The following is an 18122-nucleotide window of genomic DNA, read 5'->3' on the forward strand; positions in this document are numbered from 1 at the left end:
TTCTGGGCCTCAGTTTTCTTGGCTGTAAAATGGGGGTCATACCACCTGCCCTACCTACCTCATAAGGTTGTTGTGAGGATCAAATGAGATAATGGATGTGAAAACGCTTTGAAAAAAAAAGTATAAAGTGCTATACAAACGTAAGGTTTTAGTATTTTTCCATTATATTTCTAATTATTTTTGACACCAACTCAGCCTGGGGAAGGGAAGGTGACCCTAACACTTATAGGGTGTCTCAGGTTTGGGAGAATCACAGGCCCCCTAGAAGCAAAATAAGAGGAAGGAGGTGACTGGCCCCCTTACACATTTCATAAAATTTCACCACCATCTACCCAGAACCTCCCCAGTAGCCATTCCCAGGGTGCCCAAGATAAGACTATCCCAGACCCCAGGCCAACCTAGGATACCTGAGCAGGGTGGAGGAAGAGGAAAGGGATACCCTAAGTGATACCTGCATACCCTCTAATCAGGAGGCCTAGAGTGAACCCCCAAACCCTCCTAATTGGCCGGAGGGTTCCTACCAACTACCCACTCCCACATCCCACAGCCCCCCCACACACAAGCTCACCGTTTGTAGTGTGTGAGGATTTTAGGCTCCGATCGGGCACAACCAGTGGGATTGATCATGAGTGGCAGCTCCATCAGGGGGTGGCGTCCATAGCGGAATAAATAGTTTTGACAGCTCTCCACTCCAGGCAGCTGTGGGCACAGGCCGTGCTTGCCTTAGCCTGAGCATTTTGGGGGCAGGACCAGAGTCCCCGGTGCCCACCTGGCCCCCAGCCCCTCCTTACTGATTCAGCTATGCGCAGCACGGCGTGCACCGTCAGCCCAAAGAGCTCCTCGCCTTTCAGGTACTCAGGGAAGAGCCGCAGCATGTCGGCCTCTTTTCTCATGGCAGCCACAGGCTCAATGATGCGATTCCACACAGCTAAGAGGCAAAGAAAGAGAGCAGCCCTCAGAGGCGATTTCTGCTCACTGACCTCAGCCCTAACCTCCATTTGGAGCTATGGTCATTTCCTGCGGCCTGCACACCTCCCTGTCACGAGGCTGTGTCGTTCTTCAGGACCCTCCACTGGCCTCCCAGTCCCACTCTCCCTCAACAAACCAGAAGGCTTCCTACCCTGGAGGGGCATCACAGAGCCCTATGACACACAAACATGGACCCAAGGCCCAGAAGCCCCAGCACAGGCCACAGTGACTAACCGAGAGCCAGAACAATAGGCATGCTCTGGACTTGGGAAGACTTGGGTTCAAGTTCCAGCACAGGCTTTAGGCCCTTAAGCCAAATACTCAAATTTCTCTAAGGCTCTGTTTCTTTATGTATAAACTGGGCAAAATGAAAGTACTTACATCATAGGGTTGGCATAAACAAAATCACCTGTATGAGTCACTTACATTAGTTTGTGCCACATGGTACACGCTCACTTATTTTTATCATTAACGCTAAAACTAAGATCAACAGAATTTTGACCAGGGCGAAGCAACCATAAGGAACACGTGGTTAAGAACAGGGTGGGTGAGCTAGATGATGCGGTCTCAGAACCAGAATATTCTTTAGTTCCACTGCAGGTAGGAAAAGAAGCTAGAATACACGAAGTAGACTAGCAAAACATCTTCAATTACAAGAGAATTAAGGTGACCAAGAGAGGCTAAAACACTTTCTCTGGGGATCTCTAGAAGACCTCTACCTGCCCGAGGTCAGGGGAGGAAGGTCACTCACAAAGACCCTGAGGATCTCTCCCATTTCCGTATTACCATTTGAAGGGCCCAGTGCTCACCCTGGGGGGAGGCGTCGGTGAAGACCAGGTCCTCCAGGCCCTGCTCGATGACTTTGATTATGAACTCGGGCCTTCCGTTGTTCTCGCCGATGGAGCAGCGGTAGCAGCAGCGGCGGTTGTTGGTGCGGAGGCTCCAGTAGATGCGTGTGGCCTCATAGCCCACAGGATAAAGGGCAGTGGCACTGTGGAAGTCGGCCATTTGGTGAGGGAGCAGCTGTCCAATGGCATGGAACACAAGGCCCCCTACACGGAACATGTGCAGCCGCTCTCCCCGCTGGATGATGCTGGCGATTTGCTTCACCTCATCCCGCTCAATGTAGACCCGCCGGAAGACAGCAAAAGAGCTCAGCTCCTGCTCACAGGGTCCCTTGATCTTATGCATTGGACACAGCATGGTCTTGTCCTTGAAGAACATGCACTTGGCGCGGATGGCACAGGCAAAATGGTAGACGTTGGGACAACGCATTCGATTGCAGCTGCTGGTGGCACCGGTGCGCTGGCACAGGGAGCACTTGGTGAGCAGTCCTCGGTGCAGGGCAACCTCCACGTTCATCAGTGCCCCGCCCTGGGTCTCATATACCTCCGTGGACCACAGAGCGCAGTTGAGGTGCACCCACAGGTCCAGGTCCAGGTTCAGCAGGCGGGCAGGTCCATCAGTGGCCCCATCACCCTCCTCGTGACAGAAGCAGCAGCGCCGCATGTCGCGAGGCACCTTGTCGGGTCGCAGGGCTGTGCCGAGCTGTTCCATAAACTCCGCCACTTCCCGCTCATCCTCCTGCCGTCCACCGGCCTTCTGAATGGTCAGCAGCAGCCGCAGCCGCTTCCAACGCACCCCCTTCCACTTCTTGAGGCGAGGGGGCCGGGAATCTTCACCTTCTTCAGGGGGCCGGGCTCGGGGCTTGGGTCGGGCTGATTCAGGGGATGAGGCCAGTGGCAGAGGCGAGGGGACAGGTGGCTCAGCTGAGGGTTCAGCCGGGAGTTCAGCCAGGGGTTCAGCAGGGGGGCTGGCAGGAGAGGGTGCCAAGGGGGATGGGGGCGGGGAGGGTTCTTCAGGAGGCGGGGCTGAGAGCTGTCGCACATCCAGGTTGGAGACATTGTAGGTGTAGCTGTGTTGGGTGGGTGGCTCTGGGGCAGGGCTCTCCTATGGGAGGGCACGTGCCCGGTATCATTAGTGCCAGCTCCTCACTTAACTAGCCCCCTCCCTCCTCTCACCCGGATGCCACTCTCCCCAAAGCCCTCTGCCTTCTTTGCCCTAGCCAGACACCCACCTCCCTTTCTCCCCCAGACCCACCTGTTTCAGGAGGCTCAAGATGTCTAGCTGGCTCTTGAGGGTATAGCCAGGCAACACTGCATCAAACTGTTTCAGCCAATCAGGGCCAGCTTCTGGGCTCTTGCCTCCCAGACCCTTTTCTTTCCCTCCTGCAGGAAGGAAGGGATCAGGACCTCCCACCAGAAGCATTCCCCGCAGGTCCCAAGTTTTCCTGCCACACTCACCAGGGCCCTCGGCTTCCCCCTTCTTAGGCTCAATGCCTGCCCGGGCAGGGCTCTCTGGGAACAGCACCTCATAGGAGTTGGGGATCTTCATGCTCAGCAGCTCTGCCACCGCCACCATCACACCATTCAGGTTCTACCAGGGCAGGGAAGGGGATGGGAGGGCTGTGTCGGCAGTGCGGAGTGAGCACTGTCACCAGTTTGACGGGGACACCCTTCAACACCCAGAAGCCCACTCCCCAAGCAGCCAGTCAGTCCTGCCCTTCTCACACGCTTCCTTCATAGCACCTTTCCAAGACTGCTACGGACATGAATGGGCGCTCCACCAAAAGGGACCAGTGCCAACCGAGTTTAGGAATGACACAGGCTATATCCACGACCTGGAGACTCACGATACACATTAGCAAATTAAAGGATCTGAGGAACCTTGTAGTAAAGAAACTTGTTTTGTGGTTTCTACCGGGATTTCCAATTTTCTTTGACCACAAAACCCCGCCAACATTAACAATAAAATAACAAGAGTTCTACCAAATGTGACTGAAGACATGCTGTCTTACAGCATTTGTCGCGTCATGTGCAACTCTCCTCATTTGTTGACTTGGGTCTACCAATGGACAGGGAGCCCCCCTGAGGGCAGGGACCTCTCATGCTTTATTTACCCTAATCCTGAAGCCTCCGGCCCAGGCACTCACACACAGCAGGTCCTAGTGCATAGTTCTGAGTGACTGAACTTATCCACACAAGCTCCATGGGCTGCCTTCTGACCAGGATCCCCTTGGTCTCCAAGGTACCCCCAGGACACACCTTGGCTGCAGCAGCAGAGACCGTCAGCATGACTGACACCTCACTTCCTTTGCCCTTTTCCCAAGTTGTGGCAGGCAGCTTTCCAGGGGCCTCCAGGTCCAGGGCCCCATAAGGTTTGGTATCTGGGAAGACTGAATGAGAGAGGGACCTGTGTAAGCTCTAGCTGCCTCTCTCCCCCCAGCTCGGACAACCCAGCCCTGCCTGGCCCACACCCAGAGCAGCCTCTACCTGGGATACTGGCCCGAGGAATGATGGGGATGACAGGGGAGAGAGCCCGGTCATCCTGCTCCCACCGGCCTGAGCCGAGCTGAGGGAAACGAGGGGCCTCCTCCCCCAGGATACTCTCGGGGGACGAAGCCGGCACAATGCTGTCAGGAGAATCGCTGTCCTCATCACTCTCCATCCTGTGGGCCAAAAGTAGACATTTGCTGGTACTGCCCTGCAGACTCCCCCTCCCAAATCTAGAAATTAGTCGATGTCATAGCCGGATTTGAAATCTGCCATTGGCCAAAGGAAAGATGAAACAACCTGCCCCGGTCCGGTACTCCCATTCCTCATCCCCATTTCTGGCTGCCCCCACCTGACATCCTCAGTCTGATTGTGAGGGGGTGTAGGCAAGGCAGCCAGCAGGTCTAGACTCTTCACCTCTGAAGTATCTGAAGAGTAGAAAGGGAGAAGAAAAGTCAGGCTGGTGACCAGAGCTGACACGGCTTTCTCCCCCATATTTCAGGCCTAACTAGTATAAGATCTAGCTTAGCTATTACGAACTGCTGTCTACCTACCCACCGACCTACAAATCTGGGGCAGATGAGCTGTATTTATTGAGCCTTTCCTCTATGTCAGGCCCTGGGCTTTGTTTATCATCTTTTAACAACTCCAGCAGAGGAATAATATCACACCTCTTTATAGTGAGGAAATTGGGGCCCACACAAATCAACCGTGTTACTTAGCTGTGCTAACACAACTAAATTAATACAGGAACCTGAATTCAAATCCAGATTTCACTGTAGTTCTATAACCACTCAAGCAGGATTGTTCCTCACCAACAAAAGCCTCATTACCCCTTTCCCTGCCATCTACCTCCTCTGTTGCCTGTTCTCTGGACTCCCTGCTTCCAACTCATCAGCCCTGAAGAGGCCCTTCCTAACCTCAGGTATCCTGTCATATGTGAGCACGGGGCAACATGCAACCATTCCTCTCAAACTGTATGAGAGGGGACACTAACCAACTTGGACCCCCAGCACTAAATCCTACCAGAGAAGGAGAGGCCCACTCTGCTCCTGACTTACCCCTCAGTGTCCCTTCAGTATCCCGGGCAGAGGCAGCATCCTTGGGGTGCTCCCCCAGCTCTTCAGATGGAGTGACGCCATTCACCATCTTCTGCTGCACCGATGGGGGTGGGGTGGGGGGCAGCGACGAGGGTGGTGTCGGCGGGTTACTCAGGTTATTCTGGGGGTGGGGTGGGGTGTTGTGTGCAAGATGGCATAGGGAGACTGATGTAATCTCCTGGCCCCACACGACATCAGCAATTTCCTCATCTTCCATTCCCACCTCCACCTCCCCAAGAACCTCGTCATCCCCAAGAGGTATTGCCGTTTTTCTGACCTTGGTAAGCAGCTGGGAATAGTAGTCAGGGCCCGTGGACAGCGCCCCACTTCCAAAGGCCCCCCTCAGCTGGCATTGCCCATTGACCGGGCAGCCACTGCCGAAGGGAGCAAAGAGGCTAAAATTGGCGGTGATGGTAGGCTCCGTTAAGGGCAGCAGGGACAGCTCCTAAGAGGGGCAAGATGACAAGGTTGGAAACCCACAGTGTGTACATCTCTGCCACCGCACAGCTGGGGGCCAGAGTGCCCCCTATCCTGGGATGGGACCAGGGGGCTGGCTCCTGGGGGTCACCTGTTTCAGCTGTTTCAGCAAGGCCTCGCTGGCCCTGACCCCGTCCTCCTTCCGCAGCTTCTTTCGGGAGCTCACCAACCTGTCGCTTGCCTTCTGTACCCGCTTGGGCTTTGGTGTCAAAGGCTTCCTTGCTGCTGTATCCTAAGCCAGATAAACCCACAGTGAAGGCTGCTGTCTTCCTCAGAGCCCTCGCCTCCTGTTTGAACCAGACATCCTCACGCTGCCCTAGGTTGCAGCCCCAATTCTATCTGCTCCAATCCATCTAAAGTACTCACCTCCTTGTTGCTGGGGGTACCCTGTAGTTTCTGCTCCAGCCCAGCCAGCTTGCTGTCAATGTGCCCGTTGATCTCAGCTCGCAGCCCCTCGGGCCCCCGCCCAGTGCTGAGTTGCACATTCTTTGCCCGTAGAAGCTTCTGCAAGAGCAGATGCCCGGCCTCTGAGCGGGGGCCTGCCAGCAGGAGGTGGTTGCTGGTACCTGGTGCCCCTATTGGCTCCCCGTTGGCCTCCCTCTTCACCGCCTGGGCTCCCAGGGCACATGGCTCTTCCCGAGGCTCCTGCTTGATGCTGAGATGGGGTGGCTCAGGCACTGCCTGCCCATTCACCTGCTCCAGATGAATGCTCTGCTCTGGCTTCTGGGCTTCCACTAGGTTGTCTGGGGGGTCCCAAGGTCCCAGCCCCTTGCCAAAGAAGGTATCTGCAAGCTGGGCAGCAGCAGGTGAGACCCTCCCAGGAGGCAGCTCCAAGGATGGGCCCTGGGGTTTTGGAGTCCCTGGCTGGGTGGGGGTGAGCTGGGCCTCAGAGGGGAGCTGGGATGGGACCAGGGGGCTGGCTCCTGGGGGCTGTGAGGAAGGTCTCTTTGGCTCCTGGGGGCTGGATGGTGGAGGTGTGGGATGGACAGGGCCAACGACTGGTCCTGTGGATAAGGCTCCTTGTGGGGTGGGGAGCCGGGGTGGGCCCTGAGGTCGAAGCCCTGCCCCTAGCTCCTGGAGGGGGCCAGTCTGGGATCCAGGGAAGCCCCCAAGTTGAGGCTGGCGGCCTAGGAGGCCCTGGAGGGGAGAGGGCTGGGCCCCAGGCTCCTGGTAGGGTGGGGCATGGCGCACTGACTGACTCTGCTGCAGCTGCCGCTGCATGAGGAGCGCCTGTAGCTGCTGCTGCTGCTGTGGACTCAAGTGCCGCAGCTGGGGGTTTTTGGCCAGGACTCCTTGGAGCTGTGCTCGAAGCTGACCCACCGTAGGCATGACGCCAGCCCCGGGCAGGCCCTGCCCAGCCTGGGGGACAGGTCCTGATTTGGCAGGCTGTGGCCCTGCATTATTCTGCACTGGCCGCTCTAGTCCAAGGGGCTGTTGGGAACCCAGAAGGTTCTGGGTCATGGTCCCAGGCTGCTCCCCTAAAGGAACAGAGGATTGGGCCAGCAGGTGGGGCATAGATGAGGCCTCAGAAGATGATCCGCTGCCTGCTTGCCCATGGCTTCCCACACCTCCTGTGTGGAGCAAGTTAACTTGCTGCTGCTGTTGCCCTGGGACCCTCAGAGGTGGCTGCAGCTGCACAGGGTTGGGCTGAGGCTGGGCCTGGGGCTGGACAAGCAGGAGCTGTGAGTCCCCGGAGAGCGAAGGCTTTACCTCCCCAGGTTCGGTCGCCACTGACTCAGGTATAGTCCCTATTGCTAACGGCCCTCCCTGATGTGTGGAGGGCCCCTCAGTGGCCTCTGGAGGAAGAGCTGTCTCTACAATGCTTTGTTCCTTGCCCGTCAAGAGGACAGTTGGGCCCAGGGTTCCGGGGTTAGAAAAGTGTTGCACAGGCTTGGCTGGTATGCCAGGGCCAAGGGTCACCTGCTGCTGCTGCTGCTGCTGCTGCTGCTGCTGCTGCTGCTGCTGCTGCTGCTGCTGCTGGGGAGACAATAAAGTTCGACTCTGGTTCAAGAGGCCCATCTGCTGCTGTTGCTGCTGCTGCTGCTGCTGTTGCTGCTGCTGCAATTGTTGTTGCTGTTGCTGCTGTAGCTGCTGCTGCTGTAGTTGCTGTTGTTGTAGTTGTTGCTGCTGCTGCAGCTGCTGCTGTTGTAGCTGCTGCTGCTGCTGTAGCTGCTGTTGTTGCTGCTGTAGCTGCTGCTGCTGCTGTTGTTGCTGCTGTAGCTGCTGCTGCTGAAGCTGCTGCTGCTGTAAGGAAGCCATGGGCTGAGCACTCAGTTTGGGCTGCCCGCTGTGTGGCATCAGGCCCTGCTGAAGATGGGAAAGGCCTGCCATGGATCCCTGCTGTTGGTGCTGTTGCTGCTGCTGCTGCTGGGCTGTGACCAGCCGGTGTCCCATAAGGCCCTGACCCTGCTGTGCCAGCTGGGGGGAACTCAGCACCCGGGACTGGGTAAGAAGTACCTGTCTGTGAGGACCCTGGGGCCCCAAAGCTCCAGGGTGCTGCTGCTGCTGCTGTAACACTGCCACCTGGGCAGGGCCCAGCATGCCCTGGGGCCCCTGGGGTGGTTGCGGGGACAGCTGCTGGACCAAGAGGCCTTGATGGCTACTGGGAGGCAGAAGCCCCGGGGGCTTGGGACCCAGAGCCTGGTTTGCCTGTACCCCCAAGCTCTGCTGCTGTTGCTGCTGGATTGCCACCTGTCCTAGGAGGTGCTGTTGCTGTTGCTGCTGCTGCAATTTCTGGGCTAGTTGCATGCGTTGCTGCTGGAGCTGTAGCTGCCTCTCCTGTAAAAGTCTCGAATCAGGTCCTAGGCCTCGAAGAGCAAGGTTGCCAGGGAAAAAGCCCCCTGAGGGGCCAGCCAAGGCCCCAGTCCCACCAGAATGTTGCTGTTGCTGCTGCTGGGCCAGGGAGGTGTTGAGGAAAGGGCCACCAGGCTGTCCAGGGAGAGCCATGCCCCCTGGGGGCAGGCGAAGACCTGCAGCTTGCCCACCCGGAGGCCCCTGTGGTGGCTGCAGCCCATGGCCAGGGATCAGCTGACCGGGGAGCTTGGTGAGTAGCCGGGGACTCTGGGAAGGGCTGAGGGCCAGCACAGCTGAGTGTTGCTGTTGCTGCTGTTGCTGCTGTTGCTGCTGCTTATTCCGATATTCTGCCATGAGGTTGGTGTGCTCCTTCTGCTGCTTCCGGACCTAACACAGGAGGGTTGGGAGGTGAGCCTGGGGCCTGCCCATCGGAGCCATCCCTGTTCCCTGGGCTCCTGGTTTCTAGGCTGAAGTCTGCTTTCCCTACCTGATCCAGCTGTTTCTGGATCTTGCTCTGCTGCTCTGTAACCAGCTTGAGCTTCTCAGCATCAGCTTCTGGGAACTCACGGCCAGCCTTCTTGGCAGTGCGCTGTTTGGCACACAGAGCCTTCCGGGACTTGCGATGCACACCGATCTGCTCCTCTAGCACCTTCAGCTGCATCTGTAGGAGCTGCTGGGTATGAAACAGCCATTCCTCATACTGCCGCTGGTCAGCCTCATCTGGGAAAGGAAACAGGGTGTCAGGAGCTGCAGAAGGGTGATCCCAATCCCTCTTCTTCCACACACCCCACTCCCTTGCACACTCCTCCCCATCCCCCTACTCACTGATCACTCCCTGGGCAAAGGTGGGTGGATTGGGACGAGGCTGGGAAGGGTCACCAGCACTCCGCTCCTGTGATGAGAGAGACTGCTAAAGGGTCATTGTTCCATACTAGGCCCTAAAAAGGGTGGCCTGATTGTATAGGACACAAGTTCCTACTCCCAACTGATCACTTACCTGGCCACTCCCAGCTGCCACGTGGTTCTGCAGATCACTGCCGGGCCCCCCTGAGAGCCTCTGGGCTAGCAGAGATACTTGCTGCCTGGAGTCCACCAAAGCAAAGGGGATGCACAGGTGATGGGGAACGTTGAAAGGCAAAGAGGTGGGACAAGTAGGGAAGGGGACCAGGAAGGAGAGGGAAAAGACTGGGAAAGGAAAGAGCCAACCACCCCCCACCTCCCACGTCTTACCTGTTCATACCAGGTGCCACTCCAATGCTGCCCTGAGCCATCACTTTCTTGATGCCTTTCAAAGCCACCATCTTGGCCTTTGCAATGGGATCAATGATATCTTCTGCTGCAAATTTGTCCAGATCTGGAGAGGGGAGAGCCAAGTAAGCTGGACATTGGATTCAATACTCCACTTTGCATCTGCCATTCCTTCCAACACCTTGACCTCCACCAAACCAAGTAGAACAATGGCATGGCAAGAAAGTGTTAGAAAAACTAGGAGCCAGGGAGCCTGGCTGACTCCGCTTTATTATTCACAAGATAGTGGCCCTGTTTTTACTCGCACAGTGCTAAAGGGTACTCAGTAAACATTTGCTGAGCTAATGTATCAACGTCATTTGACTTCTCTGAGCCTCAGTTTCCTCCTCTATTTGACAGACCTTGTGATTCCCTACTCTGCTGACCTCACAGAACTACCATGAGGATCAAATGTAACAAAGACTGTGAGTACACTTTATGACCTAGAAAGCATTCTTCAACAGAAGTACTCTTAGGGCAACTAGTGCAGCCCAAGAACCCTAGATGTGGGCACTGTGCCAAAGTCCTAGATGCCAGTGCTGCTTTGGGCACCACGGGCATCACCTACAGCCCATTTCTTGCCTATTCAGGATGCTGGGTTAAAAAGGAGAAATAAGCAACCACCAAAAACTTACATCTTCCTAAAATCCTGTACATTTTATATTTCTCCACTGCTCTCACAACTTCACTCTCCACTTTTTAAAGGACTAACCTGGGGTGCCTGGGTGGCTCAGTCAGTTGAGCGTCCGACTTCGGCTCGGGTCATGATCTCACGGTTCGTGAGCTTAGGCCCCACATCGGGCTCTGTGCTGACAGCTCAGAGCCTGGAGCCTGCTTTGGATTCTGTGTCTCCCTCCCTCTCTCTCTGCCCCTCCCCCACACGTGCTCTCTCTCTCTCTCTCTCTCTCTCTCTGCCTCTCAAAAACAAAGAGAACTAATTAAAAAAAAAAATTTTCTTAAAGGACTACCCAAACTCCCTTTCCTCCTATTTTAAGGCCACAAAATAGTCAAGAGGACCAGAGGAGCAGGATTCAAACTCTAGCTGTTAGCTGTATGATCTTGGCAAGTTACTCGCCCTCCATGCCTACTTCCCTAACTGAAGACCCTGGCAGTACCTATTTAATGAGTTTGTTGTGATTCAATCGGACGACGATGGTAAAGTGCTTGGCACACTGCTTAACAAATGTTATCCCAATAAACAGTATTGAATTTGAGATCTTCCTCAATCTGGCCCCTCTTCTCACATCTCCAAAATTAGGGTAGTACCCACTTACCTTCCTCCACATGGAGTCCACTCTGGCCTAGCCACCTCAATATGGTTTCCAAACGCACTCACCGGCTTCCCCCCACATCATTTCCCACTCAAGGGCCTGTGCCCGCCTGGACTGCTGTTTCCTGCACTACTTCTCTCCAGCTCCCGATCTTCTGGTCTCGCACAGCTACAAAGCCCTTGCCAACCAGGCTTCATGCATTCATTCCATTTGTTCAAGTATCTAACTGCCTGCTCTATGCCAGGCGCCATTCCTCCGTTGGCAAAAGCTACAATGCTTCTGCCTACACTGCTAGTATGGTGTTTAGCCCATGCTCTTTGTGTCCCACCTCCCTCAGCTGGGGATTATCTTAGGTCTCTAGCTCCAGTGTCCATTTGGTGGTAGCAGTGATCACCCCTGAGTAACTAAGCCAGTGCCCCTGGCTCAAGTTACCTGTATCAGGGAAGAAGCTGTTAGCCAGCTGCTGCTGCATGGCCAGCTGCTGAGGTTTCATACACATGGAAGGTGGCATGGTACCCATGGGCTTCTGTGCCAGCACTGGCTGTGGGCTCTGCTGGGGCACCAAGCCTGCCTGCCCCCCGTGCTGCCCACTTAGCATATGTCCTTGACTGGACACCATGGCCATGGATGGGGCCAGGCGCTGCTGGAGGGCATGTGCTGGTGGCTGGGTGGGCATCAGTGGTTGGGCCAAGCCTGGCTGTCGGGAACCCCCAAGTCCTAGGGCAAGCTGCTGTTGGGGCCCAGCCAAACTGGGAGAAGAGCCTTCATGTGTCAAAGACATGGCCTGGGCAGGGCCTGGTGTGGCCAGCAGGGAATGCTGCTGCTGCTGCTGCTGCTGCTGCTGCTGCTGCTGCTGCTGTTGTTGCTGCTGTTGCTGGGCAGGCTGCAGCTGTGCCGAAAGCTGCTGCTTCTTCTGCAGCTCCTTCTTCTCATGCTCCAACAGGTCTTCGATGAGCAAGGGTAACTCACTGGCTACCAGCGAGCTCTCCATCTTGTCCAGCTCATCCCCTGATGTTGCATGTCCACCGGGCAAGGTCAGGGCCCCACTCTCCAGCTCAAACTTTTCCAGCAGGGAGGACCCTCCTGGGCCACTCAGCGGGCTGGGTGTCAGCAGGTGAGCTGGTGGTCCTCCTGTGGCCCCAAAGGGGCCCTTCTCAGTTGTGTGCCCACTGCCGGAAAAGGGTCCTGTGCCCATCCGGGTGTCCCGGGTGCCCATCACACTCTGTCCTGGTTTCAGCCCTAGACCTAGGGAAGTGGTGGCAGGTGCTGGCTCTACCTTGGGGGTGGTAATGGCAAACTGGCAAGGGGAAGGGTGGCGCCCACCTTCCTCTACCTTGGGCTTCACCTCAGGGAGCACCGATGCCAGACGGGCCTCAGAGACATCAGCAGCAGGCAGAGGGCGCTCATCAGGGCCCATGGGTCCTGGCTCCACCCCCCGCAGCAGGGCCTCCCGCTCAGCCTTTTCATTGGCCGACTCTACCAGCCTCAGGTGCTCATTGAAGATGTCCTTCTTGTCCCCAGTATCCAGCTCAGGGTCAGTATAGGCCAGCAGATCAAACTCATCCCCATTGAGCAGGTCATCCAGGTGAGGGTCATTGGTCTCCAGGTTTTCCAAGGTGCCCAGCTCATCATCTCCCTTGGCCACATCCACACCCAGGCCCAGGTGAGCAAGCTCCTCATCATCCTCTAGGGCCTTGTGAGCATCAAAGTCATCGTCCAGCTCAGGATCCTCACAGGGTAACTTCCCAGCTTCCAGGGCCAGAGGAGGAGGGCGGCCAAGCTCAGTGCTTGAGGTGGGCCGGCTGACCAGCTCCAAGCCAGTGGGCAGGGAGGGACCTTTGGTGTGGGGCACTGGATGGAGACTACTATTCAATTCAGGGGCCGGAGGTGCTGCGGGTTTCTGTGGGGGAAGGCCTGATACTGCCAGGCCTCGAAGCCCTTCAGGAGCCATTCGGTGGGAGTCCTCACTTACTGGGTAAAAACGGGGTCTCTGAGGGGGGCCCTGCCCAGGAAACGGAGCCCCCCCAGGTCCTAGTCCTTTCTGTACATTGTGCCGCAACTCAATGAACTGGGCAGGACCAGCTGGACCAGGCACTGGCTCTCCAGGGCCAGGGAGGCGGGCGGGAATTCCTGCCAAGGGGGAAGCTAGGGTTTGGCGGCCAAGTTCAGGCCCAGGAGTTGATGGAAAGCGAGTAGACATGGCAAGGCGCATGGAGGTTGCTGTTGCCTGCTGTTGTTGCTGCTGCTGCTGCCACAGTTGTTGCTGTTGCTGCTGCTGCTGCTGTAAGGGCAGGGACCCAGGATAGGGTGCTCGCTGATAGAAGGCTTGGGAGCCTCCCACCAGTTGCCTGGAAGAATATGCGGTAGTCAGTAAGATGAAATCAGGATCAAGTGCTAGAACATGGGCTTAGGGCATTAAGGAAGGATGGAGTTGACACAGTAAGAAGGAATGAGGAAGAAGAGTAAGTGATACTGGACAAGGGTCAGACACAGGAAAACCTGGGGCAACACACAATGGTGGTGAGATCTCCTCCCTTGCTTTACCCTTTGCTTTGGAGCTTACCGGCTGCTCACATCCATAGAGGAAGGGGTGGCTGGTGGAGGTGGCCGGGAGAGTCGGTCATCGCTGGGGAAAGCCCCTGGCCCCATGATGGGGCCACCCAATTTGCTTGGGGGCAGCCCCACAAGGCTACTCTTGTCCTGGGAGAGATGGAGGTGGATGAAGGAGGGGTTACCTTCAGTATCCTGGACCCGCCACCCCTTGCCACCACTCTATCTACCTGGGTCCCAGCAAAGGGAGTCTGGCCTCGATTCAGCTGCTCAAAGGCAGGGCTGCTGGGCTCGGCACCCCAGCTGCCCGGGGGCCCCACTGCTCCTGCAGCTGCTGCAGCTGTTTCCTTCTCTTGCCGCAGGGTGTTGCGCTGGATTTGCTGCCGAATCAGGAGCTCCCGTAGTCGCTGGCGCTGTGCAAAGAACAGAGAAGTGGGGTAAGTCCATTCTACTCCAATCACAGAGCTGGCACAAGAAAAGCAAAGATATGGGGGTTCACTCCAGGATGTCCACCCACCTGCCGCTGCTTCTCCAGTTCTGTCTGGCTGAGGCTGGACATGCCTGGGTCCTGGGTACCTGGAAGTTCAGGTGCTGCCAAAGAGCTACCCAATCCAGCCCCTGGGTCTTCTCGCTTATCGACTGGAGAGGTGATGCCTGCCCGCTGTGAGGATCCATGCGACAGGTAGGGGAGGGATCCATCCGGTGCAGGTGGTGGTAGGACTGATGGGGGGCGTAGCGGGGACAGCCCAAAGCCCTCTCCTGTGGACCCACTGCTGGATCCCAGGGGGCTGCCTGATGGGTGGAAGTTCCCTGTGGCTACTGCGTAGTTTGTGCTTTGAGGCTTGCCCAAAGTAGGGCCAGGCCCAAAATGGCTGTTGATCCCATGGGGTGGAGGGAGACCAGGCTGAGGGACAGGGGGCTTTAGGGAAGGCTCCCCTACCGCCTGAGGGAAAGTAAAACGCATGGGAGAGGGGGTGCCCACAAATGCACCCGTCCCAGGGGACCGGGCAAAATTGGGGGGCTGCCCACTTGGGACCTTAGCATGGAGCTCACCTGCCGGTCCCGAGGGCAGGGCTGCTGGGAAGCCCCCAGCCCCCAGTGGAGTGTGGGCTAGAGGCCCAGCCTTGAAGGCAACTTCAGGGGGCTGGGGTCGGGGTGGCTTATGCAAGGGGGCAAATGGGTCACGGGACTGAGGACGTGAGGGTGGACGGGAATAAGGGTCAGGAGACTGGAAGCGAGGGGTAACAGGGGATGGGCAAAAAGCCTCGGCAGACAAAGGACGGGGTGTTAATGGGGACTGCGAGCTGGACTGGGACTGGGGACTGGCAGGTACTCGGGAGAAAGGGTCTGAGGGCAATGAGCGAGGGGGCAGGGCACAGCAGCTTTCAGGGGGTGGGGGTTGGGGCCGAGGGGTCAACGGGGGCTGGGCATAGGGGTCAGGATAGGGGCCAGGGCGAAAGATGTCCGAGTGGCTGGGAGAAGAAGGGGCCAAAGCCTGGGCAGGGGGTGGCTCCTGGGGCCTTAGGCCCAAGCCCGGGCTCTGGGGCTCTACCTGAGATGCCCGAGGGGTCAGGGGGGCTTTAAAGACATCAGGTGCCTTTAACTCCAGGTTGCCCAGGTGGGGGCCTGAGGAAGGTGAGTCAACAAAGCCTAGGTTTGGGGGCCCATAGCTAGGAGAGGATGCCCCAAGCTCTTCCTTCTTCACCTCTAGGGCCTTCCGAGACTCCCCAAAAGGCGGGGGTGACAGCAGGGGCTCGGCAGCCTTGCCTCCCCCTATCCCTGGGCTCTCAGGCACAGCCAGGTTGTCCAGTGAGGGGCAGCGGGGTTTGAGAAAGGGATCGGGTGTGGAGGGCTGGTGCCGGGGGGTGCCGGGTGGGGTAGTGTGGAATTCCCCTGGCTGGCCAGTCCCAGGACGAGATGAGGCGCCCAGCGTCAGGGGCTGCGCAGGGGCCCCAGTTGGACTAGGATAGGGAGGATAAGTAGGTGGTGCCGTGGGGAAGCGGGGCTCCAGAGCGTAGGCGGGGGCCAGTCCAAAGGGGTCCTGCGAAGGCACTTGGGCGGGCACCTGGGGTGGGAGCTTGAGGAAGAGCTCACCGGGCGAGTCGGGGCCGGGCACTGTGCCCACCGGCGGCTTCAGGAACCCGTCCGCAGAGGTAGACAAGCCGGCGGGGGTAGTGGGGCTGCCAATGAAAATGGTGGGGGCAGCAGCGGGGGGCGGACTGCCCAGTGCCCCTGGCTGGGGGGGAATGCGAAGATGTAGGGCTGGTCGGTCAGTCTTACGGGCCATGTCGCCCACCTTGGTCTGCTTGTTGATCTGGCTCTCAGCCTGCTACAGGGGGAGACCAGGCACAGAGCAGTCAGGCTGCTGTGGCAAGCCCTATGTCCCCCACACCCTCAAGAGGCCCCCAGCTATAGGATCTGGATGGCACGACCCAGCCTGGCCCCCACTCACCTTTTGCACCTTGTTGATGCGGTGAGCTGCCCGGTTATCTTTGGCCTTTTGCTGAGGGATACAGGACACAGCCTTAGGCCTAGGGCTCAGTTTCATGCCCAGCCCCCATCCCTCACGTCACTCACTCCCTACCCAGAAGGTGATCCCTTCTGGCCCAGTTGCTTTGGGAGTGGGTAATGGAAAGAACGGAGGTGAATTTCCCAAAAACACCCTCGAGTCCCAGTTCCCACCCTGACCTAGGCTCTCTTCCGGCTCACCAGGTAGGGGGCTTTGTCAGTAGCTGGAACTTTTCTCCAGAGCTTCATGATTTGTTTGCAACGGCTAGACCAGTCTGGAGGGCAGAGGTATTTCGTTAGAGGAAACTTGGCAGGTGACCCCTGTGCCCACCACATTCCCAGGTTGTTTCCCTTGCCTCCGTTCCATGGGTACCTGGGTAATCTTGCTTGAGATTGGGAAAGTTAATGTTGGCATAGAGCACAGGTGAGATGGTGGAGAGCTGGCCCAACTCCTCATCCTTCTCCCAACGCTGAAGGCTCCGCTGGTTATAGGAGAGCCCGTCGCCCTCTCCCTCCGTGGTGGGGGTGGTGGGGGTGGAGGGCGTGGTGCCCCCTGAGCCTGTCCAGGGGCTGTCTGGCTCACCGGGTTCCGGGCTAAAGAAGCCCCCGCGCTCCCTGGGGCGCAGGGGCAGAGAGTCACGGAGGGCAAGGAAGCCAAGCCCTACCCCAGACAAACTGCCTAGAGTTCCCAGGCCACTGCCCTGCCCCCACAAGGAGGGCCACTAACAAAGGAGCAGAGACAAGCATTTCTACAGCAGCACCCCGGAGTCCAAGGTCCCCTCCCTTGGCGTGGCCCCAGTGGGAGGGAAGGGACAGCAGGGACTGTCCACAGACGTTAAGCATAGATACCAACCTAGAATCCAGGAATGGGGACTGGCAGAGGCCCGGGTAGGAGTCCATTGGGCTGCTGGAGGGGAGATTGCCCAAAGGGAGTCCACCTACAAGAGGCACAGGATCAGAGAACGAGAGCAAGAGGCCCATCCTGGGGGTGAGCTTGGCCAAATCTGGACACCCAGTCTTGATGCCACTGCCATCCGTATCACCTTGAAGAAAGGGCCTCTGTAGCGGTGTACGGCTGCCGTCCGAGCCGGGGGTTCCACAACCCAGGTGCTGCTCTCGTTCAGAACCCAGAACATCCTTGAAGAGCTGCTGCAGGTCTTTAGATTCCATCTTGGGCAGTTCTGTGGGGGGTTGATGAAGGATGCCGCTAAGGAAGACTGGGGATTTGACGGGACACTGCAGGGCCACAAATGGCCATGGCCAGGGAAGGTGCCCAGGACTCCCCACCAAAGAAGCTGGCTGTACAGATGGCAGTCCCATAGGTAGGACCTTCTCCTCCCACAGAGGACCCTTACACACGACAAGTGTGGGCCACAGCCTCACCTTCAGTGGGAATCCTATCTAAGTCAGAGCTAAGCATCCCTTCACCCGGAGTGCCTGGCTTCTCGGGGTCACTGGGCACTGGGGATGCCTTTATGCCTCCATCCTCAGGTCCTGCAATTGCCAAGAGAAACCCGTCAACCAAGGACAGTGCAGAGGCACCACACTAGCCACCCTGGACCCCAGAGGGCACGAAACAGTTTCCAGCCGCCAACCAGATGGTGCTCAGGGGCAAAACATGTTGACAGAAGCAAAACCAAGAGAAGACACAGTCCTCCCAGCAGCCCTCACCTGGTGTATCTGCTTTGCCCTCCAGGCCACGGGATTCTTCATCTGCAACATCTGGAGCATCATCTCCTATGAGCAACAGTCCCCACTCTAGTCAGAGATGCCCTACACTTGATGCCCAGAATGGGCCCCCAGCTCCACAGGCCAGGGCCTTGGCCCACCCTCAA

The 18122-nt window shown here is 57.4% G+C and overlaps 1 protein-coding gene across 1 annotated transcript in view; it reads right to left on the minus strand.

The window, feature by feature from the left end:
* Positions 1 to 18122, minus strand: part of KMT2D (lysine methyltransferase 2D) — a 40358-nt gene that overhangs the window by 4991 nt on the left and 17245 nt on the right. The window contains exons 25-51 of the mRNA XM_030322509.1: positions 17959 to 18024; positions 17671 to 17781; positions 17331 to 17468; positions 17141 to 17225; positions 16661 to 16902; positions 16489 to 16562; positions 16232 to 16282; positions 14297 to 16108; positions 14010 to 14192; positions 13793 to 13929; positions 11662 to 13577; positions 9902 to 10025; positions 9669 to 9753; positions 9497 to 9563; positions 9159 to 9391; positions 6245 to 9058; positions 5970 to 6110; positions 5679 to 5846; positions 5363 to 5522; positions 4654 to 4729; positions 4302 to 4477; positions 4074 to 4204; positions 3273 to 3405; positions 3070 to 3197; positions 1779 to 2919; positions 792 to 928; positions 569 to 699 (exon numbers count right to left, since the gene is read on the minus strand). Coding sequence (XP_030178369.1) covers positions 569 to 699; positions 792 to 928; positions 1779 to 2919; positions 3070 to 3197; positions 3273 to 3405; positions 4074 to 4204; positions 4302 to 4477; positions 4654 to 4729; positions 5363 to 5522; positions 5679 to 5846; positions 5970 to 6110; positions 6245 to 9058; positions 9159 to 9391; positions 9497 to 9563; positions 9669 to 9753; positions 9902 to 10025; positions 11662 to 13577; positions 13793 to 13929; positions 14010 to 14192; positions 14297 to 16108; positions 16232 to 16282; positions 16489 to 16562; positions 16661 to 16902; positions 17141 to 17225; positions 17331 to 17468; positions 17671 to 17781; positions 17959 to 18024 — 10660 coding nt within the window. The remainder of the gene's footprint in view (positions 1 to 568; positions 700 to 791; positions 929 to 1778; positions 2920 to 3069; positions 3198 to 3272; positions 3406 to 4073; positions 4205 to 4301; positions 4478 to 4653; positions 4730 to 5362; positions 5523 to 5678; positions 5847 to 5969; positions 6111 to 6244; positions 9059 to 9158; positions 9392 to 9496; positions 9564 to 9668; positions 9754 to 9901; positions 10026 to 11661; positions 13578 to 13792; positions 13930 to 14009; positions 14193 to 14296; positions 16109 to 16231; positions 16283 to 16488; positions 16563 to 16660; positions 16903 to 17140; positions 17226 to 17330; positions 17469 to 17670; positions 17782 to 17958; positions 18025 to 18122) is intronic.

The sequence above is a fragment of the Lynx canadensis genome, chromosome B4 (genome assembly GCF_007474595.2).
Source record: "Lynx canadensis isolate LIC74 chromosome B4, mLynCan4.pri.v2, whole genome shotgun sequence".
Classification (NCBI taxonomy): domain Eukaryota; kingdom Metazoa; phylum Chordata; class Mammalia; order Carnivora; family Felidae; genus Lynx; species Lynx canadensis.